We start from the raw sequence: 26,917 nt of genomic DNA on the forward strand, positions 1-26,917 counted from the left end.
GCAAAATGTAATCAATTAAAACTATATATCGTTCTTTGATAACACAATTCAGTATTCAGTATCAAGTTAATAAAATCAATATAAATCAGTTTATTCAAAACAATACATCATTCCTTGATAAATCAATCGCTTCAGATTCAAACAAATGCATTTTTAGCTCATGACATATTTGACATGGTAATAACTTCCTCCATCCACAGTCCACTTTTCTGAAGCTTGAATACTATTAGTAAACTAATTGTATCCGATGAAAACATTTGACTTTAACGAGGCCTACTCTTGATATGAAATGGTAGAAACTCAATCAGTTTTTGAAATCTGCATATAGAATTCATTCATTAGTACTTAGCCATGCTCATGAGGGAAAATTTTGATAATCAATTTACGTAACTTTAGTAAATTGGACATTTGATAATATAAAAACAAAGCTACTCATGAGAAATTATGAAAACAAAGTAATGATGAAGTAGTACAAAAATACACATATCAAACTCCTACTGTACTAAGGGCTGGGATTAATAAAAGTTGTAAAAGCATACGTCTCTAAAAGCACTATAATAATTTAATTACTTTCCTAAAGATAAGTTTACTTATATGAAGTGAACTATGTCTAATTATGTTATACACTATGCATGCAACTAACAGAATCTGCCTTTGTAAAAGCCTTTAATAACTTACTTGGAATTCCAATGTCTTCTTAAGTTGTTCCAGAACTTCTTTAGATGTTGGTCGATTTTCTCTATCGTCATTTAAGCATTCGTAGGCAATCTTTTGAAATGCACTCAGTGCCTTCGGCACAATCTGCTCCTTTATAGCCTCGAAAACCACCTCATTGTGTTTTCCTTCTTCGAATCTCTGTTTAATGAAACTAGGCAGAAACTGACCTTCATGTTCCCGAAACCAAAATGTTGATCTTCCACACAATATCTCAAATAAGACAACACCGAATGAATAGATATCGAATTCCATGGTTAAGAAGCCAGATTTTCGGTAAAGTGGGTCAACGTAGCCCTCTATGCTGCACGCATTAGCGATTATATATTCGGTTTTCTGATTTATTGCACTTATCAGAGAAAGCCCATAATCAGCTAATTTTGCTTTCCACTCGTCATTCAAAAGAATGTTTTCAGTTTTGATGTCTCTATGTATTACCGATGCCTGTGTTGCAACTCCTCCATGAAGGAACGCCAATGCGGATGCAACATCAATGCATATGTTGAGTCTTTTAATCCAAGTAAGACTAGTAGTATCATTCAAGTACCTATCAAGGCTTCCTCTCGACGCATAATCATAAACGATGACTTTTTTATCTTTTTCATCACAATAGCCAACAAGACGGATGACATTCTCATGCTTGTATTTGAAAAGAATTTGGAGTTCATTCTGAAATTGTTTTTCCCCTTGAGCACTTGTTTTATCCAATCGTTTTGCAACAATGGTATCAAATCCATCACCTTTAGGAAGTTTTCCTCTATAAACGTTCCCAAAGCCTCCTTTTCCAATCCGGTTGACAACATGAAAGTTTTTTGTCGCCTTTGTTATGTCTTCAAGTGAAATTATGGGATCATCTTCATTGTTTCCTGTAAGCCATGATGCAGCAAATAATATAAATAACTTTATAACAGCTCAAATTGAGAAGTGTAATACGCATATTCATTACTTCAAAATTACATATATGTTTATGCATACACCTTAAGCAAAAAAAAAAACTGTAAGAATTATATATGCCTGATATATATGCCTTATGTATTATATATTCACCTGTATTTATAAAAGTATATAGACAAATTAAATGACATAATTGTTCCGTTTGATCAAATGATATATAAAAGGTCATGTTATTAAAGGTGCATCTTACTTGAAATAATAAGGCTTTCTCAAGCTCGCGGACAACCACTTTCATCGTTGGACGTTGGTCCACAGTTTCTGCCAAACATTCATATGCAATTTTTATAAATGTTTCCAAGGAATCCTTATTGGCTCCTCTACTTAGCGTAAACTTGTAATCACCCGTACTTCCTTCCTTTATGATAGGATCTATCATTTCCATTACAGTTTTCTCATTGAAACGTCGTCGTGCTTCACATGCTAAACTTTCTTTATAGAAAATTAGGTCATCGGCTAGCCTCCCACAAAGAAGTTCAAACAAAATTACTCCGAGACTATATACATCTGTTCCTCTTGTAACTATACCATTCTTCACAAATTCTGGACCAGTGTATCCATTTTTATAAATCGTTTTAAAATAGAAAACACGTTTATCTTGATTCTGAGACAGGAGCATTGAGTTCTCAAAATCATAAATTTTCGCCCCATAGTTCTCGTCCAACCCAATGTTGCGGCTCCCCATAGAACAGATCACTATCATCTTTTGATCTTCCATCTCATGGTGAAGATATTTCAATCCTTTTGCAACATCAAGGCTAATTTTCAAACGCTTAACCCAAGTAAGATTAATTGGGTTGTCTTTGATGTTCCTATCAAGATGTTCATTAAGAAATCCATATGGAGCATGCTCAACGACAAGGCACTTGAAGGGATAATCTACACAAAATCCAAGTAGAGTGACTATGTTCGGATGCTTACAGTTAATAAGCATTTCAACTTCTTTAAAGAAAACTGAGCTTTCTCGTGCCAATAATTGTTTTGTACATACAGTTTTTTTTCTCTTGGGTAGTTCACCTTCGTTATTCTTCCCTTCCACAGAAGAAATATCATCTTCATTAAAACGTTGGAGTTCAACTTCATACATTAAAGAGCATGCCATGACATGTGACTTCGATGCTAGACTTGTAGCCTCTTTTATTTCATCTACTGGAATCTTCAAATGCTTCAATTTATTTACCTGTGTCATTGTGATTACCACCGATAAGGGGAAAAAAGTGTTACGGGTTATACTAGATGTAGCTAAATGTTAAGACTCAAATTATGATGTGTATTGTAGTTAGAGTATGTAATGTAAGGGGGATGGTATGGTGGTATAAATACCATCACCTCATGTGTTTTTGATAAGCCTTTTGTCACAATTAACACACAAAATATGTGTTTCCCTCTTCTCTCTCCTTAATTCTCCCTAACACATTGTAACTACCCTTTCACCTATTGAATCTTGTCACTAAGTTGTTTATCTTTCAGATTCATCATCATCATCATAACTGTTTTTCATCTTCATCATAGTTACAGATTATCCATATACACACATTCATTATCAAACACCTTAACTGTGATCATCGGATCTGATTCAAGATCAAAACATGAATTAAAGCTAAACTGAGATTAACACTAAACAATATATATGAATGAACACCAAATAAAAAAAAGGGTTAAAGTCACATATTGGCTATATACTTTCTCAAATGTTCAGATGTCGGCCATATACCTATTTGCGTACCAGTGTCGTCTACAACCTTTAAAACAATGTACCGATGTCGCCCACTATACTTTTTTTTACATGTAACGAAAACAATTGATGACGTGGCTTCTAAGTAGTCATGACACATCGGTGATACATCGGAACAGAAACTGAAAGTATATGGACGACACCGGAACACAACTGAAAGTATATGAGCGACATCGGGACATTTAAAATGGAAACAAAAAGTTAAATAATTACCTTTACCGGTTCAGCAGGTAACCGGTAACAAAATGTTAACATTAGTACATTTTATGAAAGTTTGTAGACGACAGTGGAAACGCAAATAGGCATATGAGCGATATCGGGACATTTAAAAAAGTATATAGCCAATTTGTGGCTTTAACCCTAAAAAAACAAATTGTGTCATTGGTATTACTCCATCCGTCCACTTATAAGTATCAACGTTGAAGATACACAAAGCTTTAGGAAACTCTGTTGACATTTGTTATTTTGTTACGGTATGAGTTAGCAATAAAATAGGAAAATTTTTTATTTTATTTCTTAGTTAAATTACAGTTCAAGTTGGGTGTGTCAGCTTGTCTTAAAAAAATAAAAATAAATAATACGGAGTAATAATAATAATGAAGCGCTTTTTGGAAGGGTAAAATAGGACCTGATAAGGGAAGAGAATTTTATTAAAAGGCTCAAATGTTTACTAAAGGAATTATATGCTTAATTTATCATTTGATTAATTAAATATAAAATTTTCCCATTAACTAATAGATAGATGTAAAATAAACAACCGGGTACATGGTCCTTGCGGATCGGGAAATTGTTCAAAATACACTTTTTTTAAGGCTTCAAACAAAATACACTTTTTTTTTAAAAAATTGTCTTTTTACACCATTCGGTAGACGGATTTCCGTCTACCACCTTTATCTGTCGTCTACTACCATTTTTACAAAGTAGTCGACGGTGAAATAAAGGTGGTAGACGAATTCCCGTCTACTGGCAGGGTTAGTAGACAGCGAGAACAAAGCAGTAGACAGACATTTACAAAGTAGTCGACCGTCTACTGCCTTGTTGTTGCTGTCCACTGCCTCGTTCTTGCTGTCTACTGCCTTGTTAGTGTCTTCCGTCTACCACCTTTATCTGTCGTCTACTACCATTTTTACAAAGTAGTCGACGGTGAGATAAAGGTGGTAGACGAATTCCCGTCTACTGGCAGGGTTAGTAGACAGCGAGAACAAAGCAGTAGACAGACATTTACAAAGTAGTCGACTGTCTACTGCCTTGTTGTTACTGTCTACTGCCTTATTGTTGCTGTCTACTGCCTTGTTAGTGTCTGTCTACAGCAACAACAAGGCAGTAGACAGCAAGAACGAGGCAGTAGACAGCAACAACAAGGCAGTAGACGGTCGACTACTTTGTAAATGTCTGTCTACTGCTTTGTTCTCGCTGTCTACTAACCCTGCCAGTAGACGGGAATTCGTCTACCACCTTTATCTCACCGTCGACTACTTGTAAAAATAGTAGTAGACGACAGATAAAGGTGGTAGACGGAAATCCGTCTACCGAATGGTGTAAAAAGACAATTTTTTTAAAAAAAGTGTATTTTGTTTGAAACCTTAAAAAAAAGTGTATTTTGAACAATTACCCCTTGCAGATCTGATAAAAACTCCACACATTTAAGATAGCTAAAGTAACAGTAGAGTACGTACATATGTTATTTTATCAACATCATCTCCATCATCTTTATCTTCCGAATCAACATATTCTTTTTGCATCAAATAAGGAGAACTAAAGTCACGAATTTCCACAAGTGGAAATTGATTGTTGGATATCTTCTTCTCTTCCTTTGTGAAATAATTAAAACAAATGGAAGTAAACAAACACGCAAAAAAAAAAAAAAAAAAAGACAAAAAAAAAAAAAAACTTTTAATGTTGTTTACAATGTAAAAATATTGACTTACTTGTAAAATCAAAGCCTGCTGGAGCTCATTTGCAACGACATTCATTGTTGGCTTTTGGTCAGGGGCGGAGCCACATGTTGAGTAGGGGTGGCCTGTGCCACCACTCAACTCTTCAGTGCAATAAGAATAGAGGGCATCAGTCATTGTAAAGAACTTGGAAATTAACTTGTATAGACATTTAAGCTTGAGGTATGGGGTCCCTGTGTTGTGACTTGTGAGGAAGAAGGCCCGGTTTTCTAGACTTTTGTTTGATCTTTCTAGAATGTTTGTTTTGTTATCCTTCATTGTTATACAAATAAACATTTAGAGACCTCTGTTTGATTACTATACCAACTTAAATCCCTCAATTTTATTACTATACCAACATAAACCCCTACTACAGATAAGTCAAGAACTTTCTGTACATATTACTCCGTTGAAGTGCCAGTAATATTTAGATGTTTAAAACTTTTAGGGTATAGATTTTCGTAAGTAACTATTTCCAAAGATATTTAATTTCTTTTGTGCTGATATATACGTTTTTGTTTGTGTTTGATTAGTGATCGCTTAATTTTTTTCTTTCTTAGTATGTAGTCGAATGAATAATCAATTTCTTAACGTTTATGTTTACGTTAACATAAAAATGAAGCACTTGTTAGTGTTATAGATGAAACAATTATGGATGGGTTTTAGTAAAAAAAATATCATAAGAGATATTTGTGTTAAAAGTAACTTGATCTTTACGTATTCAAATTAAAAATTTTAATTTGATATGTTTTGCTATTATTTTGTGACACCAGTAAACTAAAATCCTGGATCCGCCCCTGCTTTTGGTCATCAGGTTTCAGAACACATTCAGATGCAATTTCGATAAATTTATTCAAAGAAGCTAAGCAGGCTCCACTATCGTTCTTGATTGTCGAATCTAGCATCGAATATATCTGTCCGTCGTTGATGTATTTTGGTAAATAAGTTTCTACACTCCAGTCAAACACCTTGTCACAAAAATCTGTATACGTTCTTTTCCCAAATAGAACCACTAACAATAATTCTCCTAAACAACGTACAGATATACGTCTTTGTAAGTTAACCTTTCCAAGATGTTCGCCAAGTGTAATCTTTGCCCCCCAATTCTCGTCCAACACAATATCTTGGCTGCTAATAAAATAGATATTTTTCAGCATTCGGTCTCCCATTTCACACTCAATATATTTCAATGCATGTGCAACATCAAGACAAATTTTCAATCGTTTTTCCCAAGTAAGAACAGACTTGTCTTTGACATTTTCCCAATAATCATCAAGGTACCCATTATTAGACGCGTGCGCAGTGACAAGGATCATCTTAAAATCTTCATCACAAAATCCAATTACATTGACTATGTTGCGATGCTTGAAAGTAGTAAGCATTTCAAGTTCCCAATGAAAGTTTTCTACTACATAATCATTGTATCTAGCCAAAAAGTGTTTTATAACTACAGAGGAAGAATTTACTTTATCTAATTGATTGAGTGTAGTTTGGTACAAGTCAAAAGAATTGCTACTCTTAATCTTGTATTCATTAGAAAAGTTATTTGTGGCCAACATTATATCACTCAGTGGAATCTTCAAGTGACTCTGTTGGAAGCTTCAACGAGCCCAACACACCCACTATAGAGGACCTAAGTTATACTCACTCACTACACCAACACTTTGACGTTGGTTAGCCTTTAATTTTATAAATCCTTAGTGCACAATGTACTTAGGCGACAGTGTCGACCATATATCTTTAGGCGGTATAACCGACCATGTATTACTTAGGCGGCAAAGCCGACCATATAATAGATACAACACAAGTGCACTAAGAACTTAAACACAAATTGAGGCTTAACCGGGAAACTTTAACAAAGAACACTTTTATTAATACAAAGAAACAATTACAATATTATGGACTCAACTCACACTCTTACTTCTTCACAACTTCTACTTCTAACTCTTCTTCACTTCTTACTTCTTCTCTACTTCACACTTCACTTACTCACACATTTTCACAACTTCACACACCACAAATGAAATCTCCTCCCATATTTATACTACTCCATGGAACATTCTAGAACCTAGATATTTCCATGGATATATAAATATCTAGATATTTCTACAACCTACAAATATCTAGATTTTTCTTTTGCATTTCAATTTCTAGATTTTTCTCTCATATTCTAATATCTAGATATTTTCTTATACATATTAATATCTACATATTTTACCCATATACATTTACTAATTCCATATTATTCTAAATTTGCATTGTATTTTAACACTCCCCCTCAATGCAAATTTTCTTCCAACGATGTCTTGCAGACCATTCCAAGTGCTTCTCTGAATTTTGTAAACTTCGGTTTACTTAGGCTCTTGGTGAATATATCTGCTACCTGTTCATCTGTCTTTGTTGGCACCATCTTGATCTCCCCTTCAAGGACCTTCTCGCGAACATAGTGATAGTGTACTTCTATATGTTTTGTTCTTGCGTCAAAGACTGGATTCTCTGCTAGACGTATAGCTGATAGGTTATCGCAGAAAAGCTCTACTTGATAGTCTGTTGATTGATGAAGATCTTTCATTAGTTGTTTCAACCATGTAATTTCTTGTGTTGCTGACGATGCCGATCGATATTCTGCTTCAGTGCTTGACAAGGATACTGTTGGTTGTCTCTTGCTGCACCATGATATTACTCCTGATCCAAGACTAAACATGTATCCAGTTGTTGACCGTCGTGTATCATAGTCTCCAGCGTAATCGGCGTCACAATATCCAGTCACGTGACATTCTTTTGTTTTCTTGTACAAAATGCCAAAGTTAATAGTGCCTTTAACATACCTTAAGATGCGTCGTACAACATCAAGGTGAGGCTTCTTCGGATTTCTCATGTATCGACTAACCACTCCAACTGCATAAGATATGTCTAGCCGGCTTAGTGTGAGATAAATAAGACTTCCGACCATCTTTCGATACATGGTAACATCTTGAAGACTTTTTCCTTCATCTGCTCGTAGTTTTGTATTCGGATCCATCGGAGTTGAGATAGGTTTGCAATTACGCATTCCGTACTTTTGTAGAAGATCTCGCGCATATTTCTGTTGTCCCAGAAATAATCCTTCTCTTTTCTGCTCTATTTCGAGTCCAAGAAAATGTTTGAGTTCTCCAAGCTCCTTCATATGAAATCTGATAGACAGATTCTCTCTTGTTCTTTGGAACTCCTCATAGTGATCTCCCGTGATGATTAAGTCATCCACATATACTAGCACTATGGCTAGTTTTCCTTGATCTTGTTTCACAAATAAACTAGAATCTAAAGGAGCAACTGTGAAATCACTTTGTACTAAGAACTCGCCAATCTTCCCGTACCAAGCTCTTGGAGCCTGCTTCAAGCCGTATAGTGCTTTCTTTAATTTGCAGACATGGTCAGGATGGGACTTATTCTCAAAGCCTTTTGGTTGCTCCATATAAATTTCTTTGTCAAGTTCTCCATGTAAGAAAGCGTTCTTGACATCCATCTGCCACAGCTTCCAAGATTTGCTAGCGGCTAAAGCTAGTAGAGCTCGAACTGTTGTGATCTTCGCCACTGGACTAAACGTTTCTTCATAATCCAGCCCATATTGTTGAGAAAAACCTCTAGCAACAAGTCGAGCTTTATACCTTTCAATGGAGCCATCTGATCGAGTCTTCACCTTGTAAACCCATTTACAAGATATTGGTTTTACATCTTTTGGCTTTTGAACTAAACTCCATGTCTGGTTTTCTTTTAGTGCATTAATTTCTTCTTCCATCGCTTTCTGCCATTCTTGACTTTGTGCTGCTTCTTCATAAGTGGAAGGCTCAATATGTATTAATTCATCCGCATGAGCAGCATTGGCATACCTCAGATTAGGTTGCCTCGGCCTTGTTGATCTCCGTAATTCTTGCACATGCTCCTCGGCATCTATTTGGCTTGGACGAACCTCTTCGAATGTAGATTGATGTACCCCAGTTTTCCATGGACTCGTTTCCTTAGAGTACGATCCATCTCCTTCTTTAATTGGATCTGATATGTGCTCTTTATGTTCTTCTTTCTCTTCTGGAACTTCTTCTAATCCATGAGATTCTGGAAGCTCTATCTTTTGAGGTGACCACCATGAAGAAGCTTCATCAAATACCACATTTTTTGAAGTATGACACTTCCCAGTATTTGGATCACAACATCTCCATCCTTTTCTTGATTCATCATAACCGACAAAAATGCACCGAATTGCCTTCTTATCAAATTTGCTTCGTAGATGATCTGGTACGAAGACGTAGCATACACATCCAAAAACCTTGAGATGGTTGACGGTTGGCTTGATCTTCCATAATCTTTCATATGGTGAAATATATCCCAGCTTTGTTTGTGGGAGTCTGTTAATCACGTATGAAGCCGTCCTCATACATTCGGCCCAAAATTTTCCTGGTACATTCTTACCATGAAGCATACTTCGACAGGTTTCAGCAAGATGACTATTCTTACGTTCTGCCACTCCATTCTGTTGTGGAGTATTAGGGCAAGTTAATTGCCTTCTGATCTTGTGCTTCTTAAGATAGATATTGAACTCGGTTGATAAATATTCTCCTCCATTATCTGTGCGTAAGCATCGAATCTTAGTATTGAGCTCACTTTCTACCTTGTTCTTGAACTCTTTAAACTTCAGAAAAGTCTCCGACTTCTCCTTCATGAAGTAAACCCACACATATCTTGAGAAGTCATCAATGAATGTCACCATATATTTCATACCTCCAAGTGATGTTTGTTTCACTGGGCCGAAAACATCTGAGTGTATGAGCTCTAGTGGTGTCTTGGACTGATGCGCTGACTCCTTGAATGGCAATTGGTGAGCTTTGCCAAATTGACATCCAGCACATATTGTATCTGTTCGGATATCAATTTGAGGAAGCCCATTTACTATGCGTTTTACCATCATCTCCTTTAACTTGTTGTAGCCCACATGCCCAAGACGTTCATGCCAAAGATCAGCCGTCTCATTCTTTCGAGTCTTATCCACATAAGCTGTTTCAGCAGATAATACATAGACCGATTCTATTCTTCTTCCATGCATAACTGGATTGCCAACCACCTTTACTCTCTTGAATACGGACACATCTTCTGGTCCAAAGAGCACATAGTTCCCTTCTGCTGTCAATTGTGGTACTGACAGTAAATTTTTCTTTAGGCCAGGGACAAGATACACCCTCTCGAGTTGGAGCTTTTGAGAGTCGCCTTCATTTGGAATTATTGTCTTTCCAATGTGAGAAATAGACAACCTTGAATTGTTGGCTGTCAACACGACTCTCTTTCCTTTGTAATCCTCTATTTCTTGCAGCTTTGTCCCATTGTTGGTCATATGATTTGAGCACCCAGAATCGATGATCCAATCATCTTTGTAGTTTATTTTTGACTTTAAAGTTGTTGTAAGAGCTTGATCATCTATGTCAGCTTCAACAGAGAGTCTAGCTTCTGCATCCCATGTTTCCTCATTAATGGATGCTTCGAATGTGACCTCTTTCTTCTCATCTCTTGCGGCGGCCACATTTCCTTCGAAAGTTCTCCTTCTTGGGAATCTACAATCTCGATCAAAATGACCCTTCTTGCCACAATTGAAGCATTCACCATTCTTTCTCTTATCATTTTCCCCGTATTGTTGACGATGATCTCTTCTTCCTTGTTGAGCTCCCCCTGAAGCATTGCCTTTTGATTTTGGGTGACCCTTCCACCCATATGTCTTACTTTCTTTCATCGCCTCTTGTCTTCGAGATGTTGCTTTCTTCTTATTGGTGAAGAGTGCATCTTCTCCGTCTTTTATGGTTACTTCATTCATCTGCTTGGCTAATGCCTCTTGATTAGCCAATAGATTCTCCAGCTCTATTAATGATGGTTGAGTAGGCCATCCTCTCACAGCGGCTATAAATCCATTATACTCGGATCTTAAGCCGTGGATGATAATTCTCTTCATCCTTGCATCACTCACTTTCTCTTCAGGAGCAAGCTGAGATATCTCACGACAAATAGATTTCACCTTGGTGAAATACTGAGAAATGGATAGACTTCCTTGTGAGATACCTGCGAGCTCATTTTCCAAGAGCTGGAGGCGTGCTTCATTCTTCTTTGAAAACAATTTTTCAAAAGTTTCCCAAGCTGCCTTTGGTGTTTTCTCATCACGGATGTGCTCCAATAGATCCTCCTCGATTGTAGTCTTCAATATAAATAAAGCCTTCCCAGCCTTGATGTTCCATTTTCTCAAGGCTTCGGCATTTTCTTTCGGTGGAGGCGTTGTGTCACTGCCAGCAACTATTTCCCATAAATCATGTCCTTGTAGGTAGGATTCTATGCAAGTCCGCCAATAACCATAGTTGTGGTTATTGAGACTCTTGATTCCACTGCTCGTACTTGCAAGATCTGTCATCATGACGTCCAACGTCCAATAAGCTTGGTCCCTGACCGATGAGCTTTCACAGTTCCTAACTGTGCTCCGACAGAATTTCCCTTAGAGCCTTGGTGAAAACAAGTCGATGTAAACGTCCAACGTTTACCAATGAGTACCTCCACTAGCAATGGTCCCGAACGACCCGCTCTGATACCAATTGTTGGAAGCTTCAACGAGCCCAACACACCCACTATAGAGGACCTAGGTTATACTCACTCACTACACCAACACTTTGACGTTGGTTAGCCTTTAATTTTATAAATCCTTAGTGCACAATGTACTTAGGCGACAGTGTCGACCATATATCTTTAGGCGGTATAACCGACCATGTATTACTTAGGCGGCAAAGCCGACCATATAATAGATACAACACAAGTGCACTAAGAACTTAAACACAAATTGAGGCTTAACCGGGAAACTTTAACAAAGAACACTTTTATTAATACAGAGAAACAGTTACAATATTATGGACTCAACTCACACTCTTACTTCTTCACAACTTCTACTTCTAACTCTTCTTCACTTCTTACTTCTTCTCTACTTCACACTTCACTTACTCACACCTTTTCACAACTTCACACACCACAAATGAAATCTCCTCCCATATTTATACTACTCCATGGAACATTCTAGAACCTAGATATTTCCATGGATATATAAATATCTAGATATTTCTACAACCTACAAATATCTAGATTTTTCTTTTACATTTCAATTTCTAGATTTTTCTCTCATATTCTAATATCTAGATATTTTCTTATACATATTAATATCTAGATATTTTACCCATATACATTTACTAATTCCATATTATTCTAAATTTGCATTGTATTTTAACAGACTCAGTTGAGTAGTCAATTGTTTCAGTTCAATTTTCTGCAACACATGAGGGGAAAGGGTGTTACTGTCTGTAATTGCATGCAAAAAGCTGAAACAACGTAATAACCATATTAATCATCACTCTAATAATATTGAATATCTATCAATTGTAATTGTAATGTAATAGCAGCTAGTCAACCCAAACAATGCAACCCGAGTAATCACGTGTAAGTAACAGTAAAAGTAATACAGAGTAATGACTACTAACAAAGCAAACAAGATAATAAACAAGAACAAATACGGCTAAATCTAGGGTGTAAACGAGCCAAGCCGAAACCAAAATTAAGCTGAAACAAAAAGTACTGAAAATCATTGTTGAAGATGATATTTTGGAAAGAATAATAAATTGAGAAAACACCATTTTACCCTTTTACATGTGTTAGTTATATTTTGGTTAGAAGGAAAAATGGAGTTTTGTCCCACATTGGTAGAAGAGTGAAGTTGGAGGTGAACTCTTTGGCTATAAAAGGAGGCCATGGGATTACTTCCAAATTGAACCAATCAATACACTTTAAGTATTTGATTATTTCTTTCTTTCTTACTCTTGTTTGAGAGTTGTATTAGTTAAATATTTTGGAGAGTGTAGTTGGCTTAAGAGAGCCGTCTATATCATTGTAACAATTTGTGATATAGTGAATTTCTCTCTTTGGGAGCCGGTGATTTTTCTCCTGCTTTGGAGTTTCCATGTTAAATTCTTGTGTTGTGGTGTTCTTATTTCTTTACTGTTTTTCATTGGGCAGTTTCGGGAATTAGTGAGACCGTAATTTCCCAACAACTGGTATCAGAGCATCAGGTTTGACGGGGGTCTCGGTTATAGGAGTCGGAGTATGCTCTGTGGTTGCCACGAGAGTGGATCGTCCACATCAGAAACGAGTTCTATTGATCGTATAGGGTATCTGGTTAGAAAATATTTTTTCTGATTCATAGTAATAGTTGGATTTGTTAGTGGCGAGTTGTGAATTTCCTATTTAAAGGGTCCTGGCTACCTGCTACATCTTTTGGCTATTCGAAACGTGAGCAAAATCAGAGAAAGTGTTGTTTATAGGATACGGATACGATGTCGAAGTTTAGTCTCCAATGAGGTTTGATGTAGAGAAATTTGATGGGATGATCAATATTGGCTTATGGCAGGTTTAAGTCAAGGATGTGTTGATTCAGTCCGGGTTACACAAGGCATTGAAAGGTAAACCCACCTTTGTTCCCGGCAGTGATTCTAGCAGTAAGTTCGATGAAGAAGAATGGGATGATATGGATTTGAGGGCAGCAAGTGCGATTCGTTTGTGTCTTGCAAAGAACGTGCTTGCAAATGTGCACGGGTTATCAACGGCAAAGGAGCTTTGGGTTAAACTAGAGCAGTTGTACTAGGGCAAGGGCATCTCAAATCGGTTGTGTCTTAAAGAACAATTTCATACTCTGCGTATGGATGGGGGTTCAAAGATTTCATATCATCTAAGTATTCTTAACGGTATTGTTTCAAAACTGGAGGCTATTGGAGTCAAAACGGATGATGAAGATAAAGCTTTGAGGTTGATATTATCTTTATCATCGTCTTATGAATACATGAAACCTATTTTGATGTATGGGAAGAAAACTCTGAAGTTTGAAGACGTTACTAGCAAGCTCCTATCCGAGGAGAAAAGATTGGAAGGTAACGGGGTCTTGTCATCAGGAGATACGATAGTGTTGTGTTCGGATAAGCGAAAGAGAAACTCTGGGAAGAATCTGGTATGCTGGAGGTGCGGGAAGACTGGGCATGTAAGGGTTAATTGTCCAGGTGGAGCTAATCCGGCAAATGGCCCCAAAGACGCTAACATTGTCTCCGTTGTTACGGAGAGTGACGAATTCCTCTGAAGTCACGTCATCCTCATGGTGTGTCCGCGCCACCGTGGAAAGGGATGTTCGTTAGCGGTTCCAAAATTACACATGGGCATTGGTTTGGCATTGATGCAGGTTGTGTGGTGGAAACTGATGTTGTAGCTGATGGGACTTTCGGGAAAGCCAAACAGGGAAGTTGCACCATAAAGTTTCATCTGGTTATTCAACAACATGTGCCGAGGTGAAATGCTTGGAATGTGATATTCTAAGTGCTATACTCTTAATGGTGGAGTATGACAATTCTTGTTAAGAGTTATGATTGTCTGTGATGATGATGATTGTCGGTTTAGACAATGTTCGGTAAAGATGCAAGTTTTGTCTCTTGGGAGATAATGTCAACAACATGAAGATGAGGATCTTGAAGTTGTCGTCGAGGAAGCGTCTACATCGGTTATCTTTGCAATGTGGAAGCATGATTATTTTCTTCTATCCAAAAGGTGGAGATTTGTTAGTTATATTTTGGTTAGAAGGAAAAATAGAGTTTTGTCCCACATTGGTAGAAGAGTGAAGTTGGAGGTGAACTCATTGGCTATAAAAGGAGGCCATGGGATTACTTCCAAATTGCACCAATCAATACACTTTAAGTATTTGATTATTTCTTTCTTTCTTACTCTTGTTTGAGAGTTTTATTAGTTAAATATTTTAGAGAGTGTAGTTGGCTTAAGAGAGCCGTCTATATCATTGTAACAATTTGTGATATAGTGAATTTCTCTCTTTGGGGGCCGGTGGTTTTTCTCCTGTTTTGGAGTTTCCACGTTAAATTCTTGTGTTGTGGTGTTCTTATATCTTTACTGTTATTGTTGGGCTGGGTGATGGGAATTAGTGAGACCGTAATTTCCAACAACATGTTTTGCACATTTTTATATTTCAAAGAGTTGTTAATGGGTTAGAGGCAGGGAACATATGAATGCACTTTTAAGTATGTCAGGGTCAGTGTAGTATTTGAAAGATAAGAGCTATTAGTATAATTTTGTTTAAAGTAGAAGGAACATCAATATAATTTACTCTAAAAATTACTATGATAAATGCTACAAAAAAAAAAAAAAAAAAAAATTAGGAAAGAGATCGAAGGATCTTACTGAACTATCAAATGACTCTTGATATCTAAATGCCTCAGTAAGTTCACGGAAAGTACTGTTTATATTTGGACGATGTACTCGCTCATTCTTTATGCAAAAATACGCTGCTTTTGAGAAACTGGTGAGTGATATTTGGGACATATAATTCCATAGATCAGGATGAATTATCCTTTCCAGTGTTTCTTTTTCATAATGAGATCTGGCCAACGATGATAAAAATCTCTTATCCTTATCTTCATCTGAAATAAATGCTTTCCTCCCGCATAACACTTCCCATAAAACAATGCCAAATGAGTAGATATCTGACTTCAACGTCACACCTCCGGTTTTAGTAATTTCTGGGTCCATATACCCTCTTGTGTCAATGGTGTCCGAAAGGAGGACCTGCTCCTTTTGGCCTACGACATGTTTGAGAGAGTATTCAAAACCCGATAACTTAGGGACAAGGTTATTATCCAATAATATGGTGGAGCTATTGACGTTACGATGTATGACAGAGTAAAGGCGTTCTTCTTCATCATCGTGCATGTAGCTTAATGCGCGCGCAACACCAACACATATACTAAATCTTTGGATCCATGTGAGTCTCTCTTTGTTTATATGCATCAAGAGACTTCCGTTTGCACAACGCTTGTTTATAATGATATTCTCATTTTGTTCGTCACAGAACCCAATAATAGAGACAATATTCTCATGTTTGAGAATCGAAAGCATAGAGATCTCCCTCCAGAACTCAGTGACTCGTTGATTCTTTTGATCTAATCTCCGGGCAGCAATTTTCAATGACTTTCCGGACCACAAGAGCCGTCCCTTGTAAACTTTTCCGAAATCACCTTCCCCAATGATATTGCTATTATCAAAGTTGTTGGTGGCCTTACGTACGTTTTCAAGTGGGATTTGTAAGTGAGCCAACTCCCTGATTGTAGATTCCATATTTCTGTTAATCAAAAGATAGAGATCTGAGTACAAACCAATGGAAGTAAAGAAAGGAAGGGTTTTTCAGAAGTTGAATTTTGATAATAATAAAAGTCAAAGGCAGTCAACCGAAGCAACATGTATCAAGCAAAATGCAGTTAAGAATAATTTTGGTATTAAAGACAATATTGATGTGGAGGAAACAGATTGGAATGTGGAGTCCCAGAAAAGTCAAAATCATAATGTTTTGAGGAAAGGAGATAAAGGGAAGGGCATTGATGGTGAAGGTAATAATAAGACATATTCTAAAGATAATATTGAAACAAACAATCCTTTTTATGTATTAGTAGATGATGAAGGTAATACTGATGGTAATACTGATGGTAATACTGATGAGATTATAATTGAAGAATCTATAAATGATAAATTTGATGATAGGTGGAACTTACGGAATTCAGAAAAAAAGAAACTAAAAAGTTATTTGGATAAACATAATCCCCCAGGAAAAGAAGTAATCGATCAATGGTTGCCACACGAGTTCAAGTATTTTAGGACTCAATGGATTGCTGCTGGATTTGGTAACTTTGATAAAGATGGCATGGTTATTGGCGATTGATGTTAAGTTTGATAATAATGCTCCGAAATTAGGGTATTCATCTTGTTAGTTTCTTACTTTATGTCTAGTATAGGTCCTCGAGTTTCACTCAAATTAGTGTTACTCGTATTGTAATCCTCTTTGTATCATTTCCTTATCAATAAAATTAGCTTGCTTTTCAAAAAAAAAAAAAAAAAAAGTGAAGGGAACTGAAGAAAATATATAAGAAACCACACATATATGCGGAGCTACTTATAGGTCTCCTTGTTACAGGACTTTTTGAATAATCTTAACTGTTAATAGAAGAAATTAAGCTGTAATTTAGAAATTAATACTGGGTAGTATAATATAATGCCTATCTGAGACCATGTGGTATACATAACTAGATTACTACTCCAGTCTGGATCTTAATGTAATAAAAAATGTATGTCAATCTTTATATACAGTCAAGCTGATCTTCGTTTCAAAGATTATTAAAAATAAAACTGGTATGGTATAAATCCAATGAGGTTGAATGTAGGACTAAGAATTATAAAATGTTAATTAACATCTAATAATGAATGCAATGAGCTGGAATGATTAGGATACTTTAACTGCAAAATAACAATTACATTTTTTATTAATAGTCTACAATGAAATATTAATAATTGATTTATTTAATTCCGCGAAGTAAACAAGATATTAAAAAACTGAACATGATTAAGATACATGGTATCAATTAGAACGTGATTAAGATACATGGTATCGAATATTATTTGATTATTTGATTCTAATCTAATTGATACCAGTTAAAAATAATAAACCGGGTTACCATATTGAGTTAACCAGGTCCCAGACTCCCAGCCACATCTCTTTTTAACAAAATTGCAGCAGCATGAAGCGTATTCCAAACCATAGTCGGTCCACATTCCCAAATTTAACAAACATCAGATTATTTTTCGTGAACCGACACAACTCAATTCGCTCTTAAGGCAATGATTCAGCATCTAAATGAACAACACAACGGTTATTCAGATCATACAAACTATCATGTTTCGAACCAGATATTAAGTATCAGGGCCGGTCCTGAGAATTCGGATGCCCTGTACGAAATGGTCGAAAGTATGCCCCCTATCAAAAATTTGAATAACACAATACGATGTTTTTAAGGTTTTGAAGCTTAATCAAGCTAACCGACTCATCCATATGTCAATCTTTTCTGAATAGATAAAATGTTACAACATAATTTGCAAAGATAAACAATGAATGCATGTTACAGCTTATGAATCCCTAAAATGATGTCTATGTGCATATCTTGATGTAGAAAATTTAATTTTTTTTAATCATAATCATAATCATAATCATAATCTACATTAGATGAAAGTCTAATTTCGATACTTAACATTGCTATTCAAAAATTCCTTGTAAATATTGAGTAAATTCTTCTTGTTGTCTTTTTCTTTATCTATTTTAGGCGGTACATGGTTTATACAAGAAGGCATAATTGTTTCATTCATCAACAATATTAGTATAAACAAATAAATAATTCTAACAAAAATTACTCAAATAAACAAGTTACACAAAATAAAGAAAGTTCAAGTAGTCAAATTAAAGAAAGAAAGACGAAGCATGAAAACAGAAAAAATAATAATAATAATATAATAATAATAATAATAATAATAATAATAATAATGATGATGATGATGATGATGATGATGATGATGATGATGATGATTTAGATATAGGAAATAAATAAATAAAAAGAAAAAGGTAAGAAAACACCTTTAAAGATGTGGTTATAGGCAATGACACGTTTCCTTGTTGACTATCTGACATTCTGACTCGGATACATACAAGTTTTTTGCTTCTTCAACAATCAACACTTATTATCCTTGGTTCATCAATGGCGGAAAAAAAAAACAAAAAACAGAGCGACGGCAATCCACAAAAGAAAAAGAATCATATAAATATCTCGATCGAGACTGAGGAGACGACGTTTGAGCAGAATACCAAATATTAATAACTCGCTTGCTGTAATTTTGGGCCCCTAAAATACATGGGCCCTGTACAAATGTACACTTTGTAACCCCATTGGGCCAGCCCTGTTAAGTATGCAAATCGCGGCGGTGGAGGCAAAGTTGAAACCGGAATTGGGGGATTAGTATTTTTCTACTTAGTATTCTCTCTATATACTAATTCTCAAAGTCCCCACTTGCCCTCTTAAGTTATTGCAGCGTTCGTCCTCAATAGTCTTCTCACATATAATATATTTAGGCTATGTTCCAGAGCTCTAAAATGAGAATAAAGGAATTGATTTGGAAGGAAATCAAAATAACAAATGTATTCTCAAGTTTGTACAGGAAAGAATGGAATTGATTTGGAAGGGTATTTTACTCTTGATCTCTTCCTTAAAATTGAAAGGATTTGAAATCCCTTCCCTTCATTTCCCTTCATTCCCCTTCATTTCGTTTAAAAAAAACTGGGGAACATACCCTTAATCTTTTTCTTATTTTTTGTTTTACAAAGGGAATTGATATTTTCAAACTTATTTTTGATAGATCCACACAAATTCACTAAATTACCCTTAATGATGTGTTATATAAATTTTTCATTTCAAATTATCGGAGGGTATAACTGAATAGCAACATATATGTGTGGATCTATCAAAATCATATTCGGAAATATCACCTTCCTTTTACAAACCAATCAGAAACAAGAAGACTCTTACATTTACGAAAATGCCCTTCAACATACTTCGTGTAATTAACTGGTAAAGATTCCATCTCTTTCTTTTGAGCCACAATGTCTCTTCAAACCTCCTACACCCCCAAATTATTTTGACAATTGATTACGGCGTATTCTGGCCATTCACCACCACCAATAAATCCACAGCGACTTTCCGAACATGATCGTACAAACTTTGTTAGATCTTACATAGCAACGCCTGCCTACGCGCCACCCAACTACTATTCGTGGTGTGGTGGTTGTTGCCGTTTGAATCGCTAGATAAGGGTGAGATGTTAGGGTTTTTTTTTTTTTTTTTTTTTTTTTTTTTTTTTTTTTTGCAATTTACAGTTTTCAATTGTTGATTCTCTATGTTAGGGTTTCACGAGACTCAAAATTTTGGTTTTTATTTATAAGTCATGTTTTCTGGATTTTATGTTGGTTGAATTTCTATTTTGTAATGTGTTGCTAATGTTAATAGAAGCTCTTGATAGTACGCAGGAAACAATTGGTTATTTTGGTGTATACTTAAGAATGTTGGTGAAAGATGATTATGAAAAATGGTGGGTAAATCATATTGAGTCGATTAATAAAAGACGATGTGTTACGATCCACATTAGTTAAGGTTTGGGATCCCACATCGGAGGGTGAACAAACTTAATTAGTGGTTATAAACTTGGGTGTTCCCTCCTCCTTCAAGCTAGCTTTTGGGAGTGAGTTCTACACTTGGGTTTATAACTTGGTCGGGCTCTCCTCCGGATTCCTTTCTTCCCTTCTTACTTAGGAGACCCAGGGTTGGCTTTGGATCTTATCCGGTTCGTCCCAGTAAGATCATATCACGATGATGCAATTTTGAGTATTTAGATAGCTGCCTTTTTGTTTATTTTTGTGCGATTTTTTGGTAGAAGCCATAAACCCATAAGGCCATAAGCAAGCTTTTAGTCTACTTTAGTAATTGTTTGCTTTTCTATGAAGATTCTATGTGAAACCAATATGTCTATACGTAACTCGAATGAAAAAATGTGTTTTACAAGAGTTATATTTTGTACACATTTACTTTACCTATGAACTTTTCTAGCATTATCATTCTGGAATTGTGATGAGATGCAGTGATGATAAATAATTGTCATCCATGTACATGTTTCAATTGTTTACCTAACAAAAACTTGGTTTATTTTTTATTTTTCATAAATCTCAGCTTTAAGATCATTGGCCTGTAGTGAATACGAAGTCATTGGCAGCTTCATATTTGGGTTTTCTGTTATCTGCTCTCCCCGTGTGATGGTAATAGTTTTTGCCTTTTCATTAATTTCTATTGTCCTTTGTATGTGTGTTTGAACCATTGACCAGTTTTAGAAAATATACAAACCAAAGCAAAAAAATGTGATTGATGGATCATGTGGGGTAAGGTTTTAAGTTATGTTATTAGTATTTTTTTCACTTTGTCCTTTCATGATTGAGTATGAATCACAGTTAATTGCAGTTAAAATTCATGTAAATTTAGTGCAACAAAACAATGAAGTCAACCTAACCAATCACAAGGTAATGTAACTTTGACCCATTTTGTGATGTTGTGCTTTTATGCATTATTAATACATCTTGGTTGACTATTGACCCATCTGAACTGTTTGACCCATTCGAGACTAAGTATAACCTAAATTAACATGTTTATCTTTGAATAGGTTTACATAACGAAAACTTCGGCCCTTGAAACCTTTAGAAATGTATTGTCTTTCATAACTGAACCATCTCACTTGATTTTTTTTAACAGGATGCATTCCTCCACTTGAAGGTTCTTTAGATTGTATTTATTTCCTCGATCACCGCCAGCTAAAAACCACTCTTCTTGGTCTTACAAAGGTATTAATGTAGGGAATGTATATCTTTGTACTATTCCTGCTGATAATACCAACCCTGAAGACATGAGATACCAACCCTGAAGACATGAGATATGATGTAGGGAATGTATATCTTTGTACTATTCCTGCTGATAATACCAACCCTGAAGACATGAGATATGATGCAAGTTGCTTATGGATCCATAGACGATGATCTTTATTCAAGTAATTTGCTTACTTATGTCATACTTTTAAGTATGGATACATCTAAATTGTAGGCTATACTTTTTGTTAGTTTACATATGATTTATAAGTTTATGTATATAGCTGCAAATGGGTAGAAACCTCGCTGTCGTAATGTTAATTTGCTCGATCTTTGAATGCCCATTTGTAGTTTACTAGAGTTTAGTTGCATACAATGTTTTCGTTAACAAACAATAACAAGGAACATATGGTCATTATACATGAGTACTAGATAAATGCTGATGTTATATTTTGTGTGAATGTTCATTTTGCGAAAAACACCAAGCTAACTAAAAGCCCTTCACGCACATCATCAGGTGGCAAACGGCGACCCACGATCAGCCCGCTTATACAACTTATTAGCAAATGTAAAACATATAACATCTAACATCTAAATAAGACACGGATTTGAAGATTTGCAAAGTTGGTTGTGAGTTTATTGAAAGTAACAGCAGCAACAAAACGACCACCCTTCAGTTCATTACGGTTATTCAAAACTCGCAGCGAAGCGCGATGCGCTAATCTATTTTTTTCTAAAAAGAATTAGGCCGTTAGCTCCTCGTGTTGTCAAAATATGCACGATAGTTCTTGGAGCAGTTTGTCACTCAACTACGCAAATGTTTCATGGTTGGTCCCAAAGCCTAACAGCCGTTACATTTTTTCTTTAAATTTTATCATGTGCCTTATGGGAATTTTCGTCTTGTTTTATATATTGTGAAGTAGCCCGAAAATTGTGGAGTCGGATAAATTGTTGGGTGGACAATGATTTTTTAGATTTTAAGTCATGGGAGGAATGGTTCGATTGATGGTCTCAGTGGCGTGCTTTTTTGAATTCGAACGAAAGAGTTCATGTTATTGTTGTTGCAGCTCTTTGATTTGTTTGGAGACTTTGAAACATTGTCTTGTTTGATGATTTGCCGATGAAGAAACTTGATTTAAGTGTATTTATGGCAGTAAATCAAAAACCCAATGTTATGATATTTCCTCAGTCACATCACTCGAAAATCTCCTCAAGGGCGTGTCGAATAAACCGAAGATATCAAAAGTGTGGCAAGCCTGTGTTTGGGTTTGCGCCTATAAATTGTGGCAAAATCGCAACAATAAATTTTTTCAGAAAAGTAGTTGGACAGGAGCCACCCTGATGAACGAGATTCAAGCAAAAGCTTTCGATTGGATATCTAGTAGATCAAAGAATCACTCCTTAGATTGGTTGCAATGGATTTCCAACCCATGTAATTACAATGATCATGGTTAATTGTAGGTTGTAATAGGCTTTCCATTTCTCTGTTTTGTTTGTTCCTTTCGGTTACTAGTCAGGTTGCTAATCTTGGCTAGCTTATTACTTGTATCTTGTAAATATTCCTTATAATGAAAGTTGCTTGCTTTTCAAAAAAAAAAAAAAAAAAAAAAAAAAAAAAAACCATGTCAGTTGACTCTTTAATGGCACCCAAAAACCATGTCAGTTGACTCTTTAATGGCGTATCGATCAAGTTGAATATAAAAGATCTTGAATAGTTTGAGTGAGGGAAAATGTTAGAAATAAACAAAATATGGAAACAAGGGCCATTTACCATAAATAGAAGTATTCAAAAAGTGTCAATTGTTAGCAAAAGGCTTAAGAATATAACTCTTAGGGCTTGTTTACATTTCACTTAATAGTCATTTCTCTACATTTCTTAATTCAATAAGTAAAAAATTATTGTTTCTTTGTCACTTAATATGTCATTTAATCTGCCACTTAATCTGAAAATTGGTCTGTTTTCACGAGACATGAAATCATACACCCCTTCAGAATAAGAGGGCAAATGAAAACATAGCTTAATTCGGAAAAATAGTAAACAGGCCCTTGGAGTCACCTCCATAGGGTCATACCAAATTTAGAGTAATCAATTCAAAATGTAATCAATTAAAACTATATATATCGTTCTTTGATAACACAATTCAATATTCAGTATCAAGTTAATAAAATCAATATAAATCAGTTTATTCAAAACAATATATCATTCCTTGATAAATCATCCGCTTCAGATTCAAACAAATGCATTTTTAGCTCATGACATATTTGACATTATAATAACTTCCTCCATCCACAGTCCACTTTTCTGAAGCTTGAATACCAGTAGTAAACTAATTGTATCCGACGAAAACATTTGACTTTAACAAGGCCTACTCTTGATATGAAATGGTAGAAACTCAATCACTTTTTGAAATCTGCATATAGAAGTCATTTGGACATTTGATTATCAATTTACGTGACTTTAGTAATTTGGACATTTGATAATATAAAAACAAAGCTACTCATGAGCAATTATGAAAACAATGTAATGATGAAGTGGTACAAGGATACGTTTATCAAACTCCTACTGTACTAAGGGCTAGGATTGATGAAAGTTGTAAAAGGATATGTCTCCAAAAGCACTATGAAATAATTTAAATACTTTACCAAAGTATTTATATGAAGTGAACTATGTCTTTATACACTTGAAGGCATAGTTCACTTATAAGTTAATAATTAATTTTATTTGGTAAATATAAATATGCATGCAACTAAAGGAATTCTGCCATTGTAAAAGCCTATGATAACTTACTTGGAATTCCAATGTCTTCTTAAGTTGTTCCAGAACTTCTTTAGTTGTCGGTCGATTTTCTCTATCGTCATTCAAGCACCGGTGGGCAATTGTTTGAAATGTACTAAGACCCTTCGGCACAATTTGGGCCTTTATAGCCTCAAAAACCACCTCCTTATGTTTTCCTTCTTCGAATCTTTGTTTAATGAAACTAGGCAGAAACTGACCTTCATATTTGTAGAACCAAAATGTTGATCTTCCACACAAAATCTCAAATAAAACAACACCGAAAGAATAAATATCGGATTCCATGGTTAAGAAGCCAGATTTTCTATAAAGTGGGTCCACGTAGCCCTCTGTGCCGCACGCATTAGCGATGATATATTCCGCTTTCTGATTTATTGCACTAATCATCGAAATCCCATAATCAGCTAATTTCGCTTTCCACTCATCATTCAATAGAATGTTTTCAGTTTTGATGTCTCTATGTATTACCGATGCCTGTGTTGCAACTCCTCCATGAAGGAATTCCAATGCGGTTGCAACATCAATGCATATGTTAAGCCGTTTAATCCAAGTAAGACTAGTATCATTCAAGTACCTATCAAGGCTTCCTCTCGCCGCGAACTCATAAACGATGACTTTTTCATCATCTTCATCACAATAGCCAACAAGACGGATGACATTATCATGCTTATAATTAAAAAGAATTTGGAGTTCATTCCGAAATTGTTGTTCCCCTTGACCACCTTTTTTATCCAATCGCTTTGCAACAATGGTATCGAATCCATCACCTTTATGAAGTTTTCCTCTATAAACGTTCCCAAAGCCTCCTTTTCCAATCCAATTGCCAACATGGAAGTTTCGTGTCGCCTTTTTTATGATATCAAGTGAAATTCTGAGATCATTCTCACTATTTTCCTGTCAGCCATGATGCAGAAACTAAAATAAATAACTTTAAAACAACATCAAATTGAGAAGTAAAATACTCATAATCATTACTCCAGTAGTACACACACACACATATATATATGTGTGTGTGTGTGTATATGTGTGTGTGTTTACATACACCTCAAAACGAAACTTAATGAATTTTATATGTCTAATACATGTGCCTTATGCATTAAATATGCACCTTGTAATATAAAAGTGTATGAGAAGACTAATTCAATGAAAGTGTATGAGAAGACTAATTCAATGATTCCATTTTTTCCATTTGATAACATAATATATTAAGAGAAATAAAGGTCAAGTTATTAACTTACTTGAAATAGTAAGGCTTTCTGAAGCTCCTCGACCACCACTATCATCGTTGGACGTTGGTCCGCAGTTTCTGCCAAACATTTATATGCAATGCGTATAAATGTTTCCAAAGAATCCTTATTTGCTCCTCTACTTAGGGTAAACTTGTAATCACCACTTCCTTCCTTGATGATCGGATCTATCAATTCCATTATCGTTTTCTCATTAAAACGTCGTTGTGCCACATATGCAAGCCCTCTGTCGTAATCTTCTTTAACGTAAATTGGGTCATCGGCTAACCTCCCACAAAGAAGTTCAAACAAAACTACGCCAAAACTATATACATCTGTTCCTCTTCTAACCATACGATTCTTCTTAAACTGTGGATCAGTGTATACAGTTTCATCAATCCTTTTGAATTTGAAAACATCCGCATCTTGATTCGGAGACAGGAGCATTGAGTTCTTAAAAGAATAAATCTTCGCCCCCCAGTCCTTGTCCAAGCCAATGCTGCTGCTTGTCATAGAACAGTTTATTATCATGTTTTGATTTTCCATTTCATGGTGAAGATATTTCAATCCATTTGCAACATCAAGGCAAATTTTCAAACGCTTAACCCAATTAAGATTAATCAGGTTGTCTTTGACTTTCTCAAGATGTTCATTAAGAAATCCATTAGGAGCATGCTCAATGACAAGGTACTTCCAGTAATCAACACAAAATCCATATAGAGTGACTATGTTCCGATGCTTACAGTTAATAAGCATTTCAACTTCAGTGAATAACATTTTCCGTGTCAATAAATGTTTTATACATACAGTTTTCCGTCTCTTTGGCACTTTACCTTTTTTATTCTTCCCTTTCGCAGGGGAAATATCATCATTAAAACGTTGGAGTTCAACTTCATATGTACAATACTTTTCCAAGTAATTTGGGTGCTCTTTCAAAGTGGCATCTTTTATTTCATTTACTGGAATCTTCAAATGGGTCAATTTGTTTTCCTGTCATTGTGATTACATATAAGGGGAAAAGGGTGTTACATGTTATACTAGCTGTAGCTAAATAATGAATGAAGACCAAACAAACTGTGTCATTGGTATTATTTCTTCCCTCCAATTGTAAGTGTCAACTTTGAAGATACACAAAGCTTTAAGAAACCCCGTTAACTTTATTATCTATCAATAAAATATCATGTATCTTTAGTT

General features: G+C 35.5%; 3 protein-coding genes and 1 long non-coding RNA gene across 4 annotated transcripts; 1 reads left to right on the forward strand and 3 right to left on the reverse strand.

The window, feature by feature from the left end:
• Positions 1-300: 300 nt before the first annotated feature.
• Positions 301-2,854, reverse strand: LOC139842213 (probable serine/threonine-protein kinase PBL26). Its single transcript, XM_071832383.1, has 3 exons — positions 2,011-2,854; positions 679-1,580; positions 301-318 (listed from the first exon to the last, which is right to left on the reverse strand). Exons 1-3 carry the CDS (start codon positions 2,852-2,854, stop codon positions 301-303), a joined length of 1,764 nt encoding a protein of 587 aa, XP_071688484.1.
• Positions 2,855-15,546: 12,692 nt separating this feature from the next.
• On the reverse strand, positions 15,547-16,542 carry LOC139842214 (probable receptor-like protein kinase At5g59700). The gene is made up of 2 exons (XM_071832384.1): positions 15,610-16,542; positions 15,547-15,558 (listed from the first exon to the last, which is right to left on the reverse strand). The coding sequence occupies exons 1-2, from the start codon at positions 16,540-16,542 to the stop codon at positions 15,547-15,549; spliced, it is 945 nt and encodes a 314-aa protein (XP_071688485.1).
• Positions 16,543-19,904: 3,362 nt separating this feature from the next.
• On the forward strand, positions 19,905-21,746 carry LOC139845139 (uncharacterized). Its single transcript, XR_011758216.1, has 3 exons — positions 19,905-20,110; positions 21,021-21,106; positions 21,594-21,746. It is a non-coding gene; the product is annotated as an uncharacterized lncRNA (long non-coding RNA).
• Positions 21,747-23,154: 1,408 nt separating this feature from the next.
• Positions 23,155-26,500, reverse strand: LOC139842215 (putative receptor-like protein kinase At1g72540). The gene is made up of 4 exons (XM_071832385.1): positions 25,736-26,500; positions 24,492-25,391; positions 24,105-24,114; positions 23,155-23,285 (listed from the first exon to the last, which is right to left on the reverse strand). Exons 1-4 carry the CDS (start codon positions 26,498-26,500, stop codon positions 23,155-23,157), a joined length of 1,806 nt encoding a protein of 601 aa, XP_071688486.1.
• Positions 26,501-26,917: the final 417 nt, after the last annotated feature.

This window comes from Rutidosis leptorrhynchoides, chromosome 4 (assembly GCF_046630445.1).
Source record: "Rutidosis leptorrhynchoides isolate AG116_Rl617_1_P2 chromosome 4, CSIRO_AGI_Rlap_v1, whole genome shotgun sequence".
Taxonomy (NCBI): domain Eukaryota; kingdom Viridiplantae; phylum Streptophyta; class Magnoliopsida; order Asterales; family Asteraceae; genus Rutidosis; species Rutidosis leptorrhynchoides.

What these genes read in the sequence shown, in the direction of transcription:
- LOC139842214 (XM_071832384.1), bottom strand. Translation starts at nt 16,542, where the DNA reads ATGGAATCTACAATCAGGGAGTTGGCTCACTTACAAATCCCACTTGAA.
- LOC139842213 (XM_071832383.1), bottom strand. Translation starts at nt 2,854, where the DNA reads ATGACACAGGTAAATAAATTGAAGCATTTGAAGATTCCAGTAGATGAA. An exon ending in CATAAAGGAAGGAAGTACGG is followed by an intron (nt 1,581 to 2,010) that starts GTGATTACAAGT and finishes CATGGCTTACAG; the next exon opens with GAAACAATGAAGATGATCCC.
- LOC139842215 (XM_071832385.1), bottom strand. Translation starts at nt 26,500, where the DNA reads ATGTTATTCACTGAAGTTGAAATGCTTATTAACTGTAAGCATCGGAAC. An exon ending in AGAAAGCCTTACTATTTCAA is followed by an intron (nt 25,392 to 25,735) that starts GTAAGTTAATAA and finishes CATGGCTGACAG; the next exon opens with GAAAATAGTGAGAATGATCT.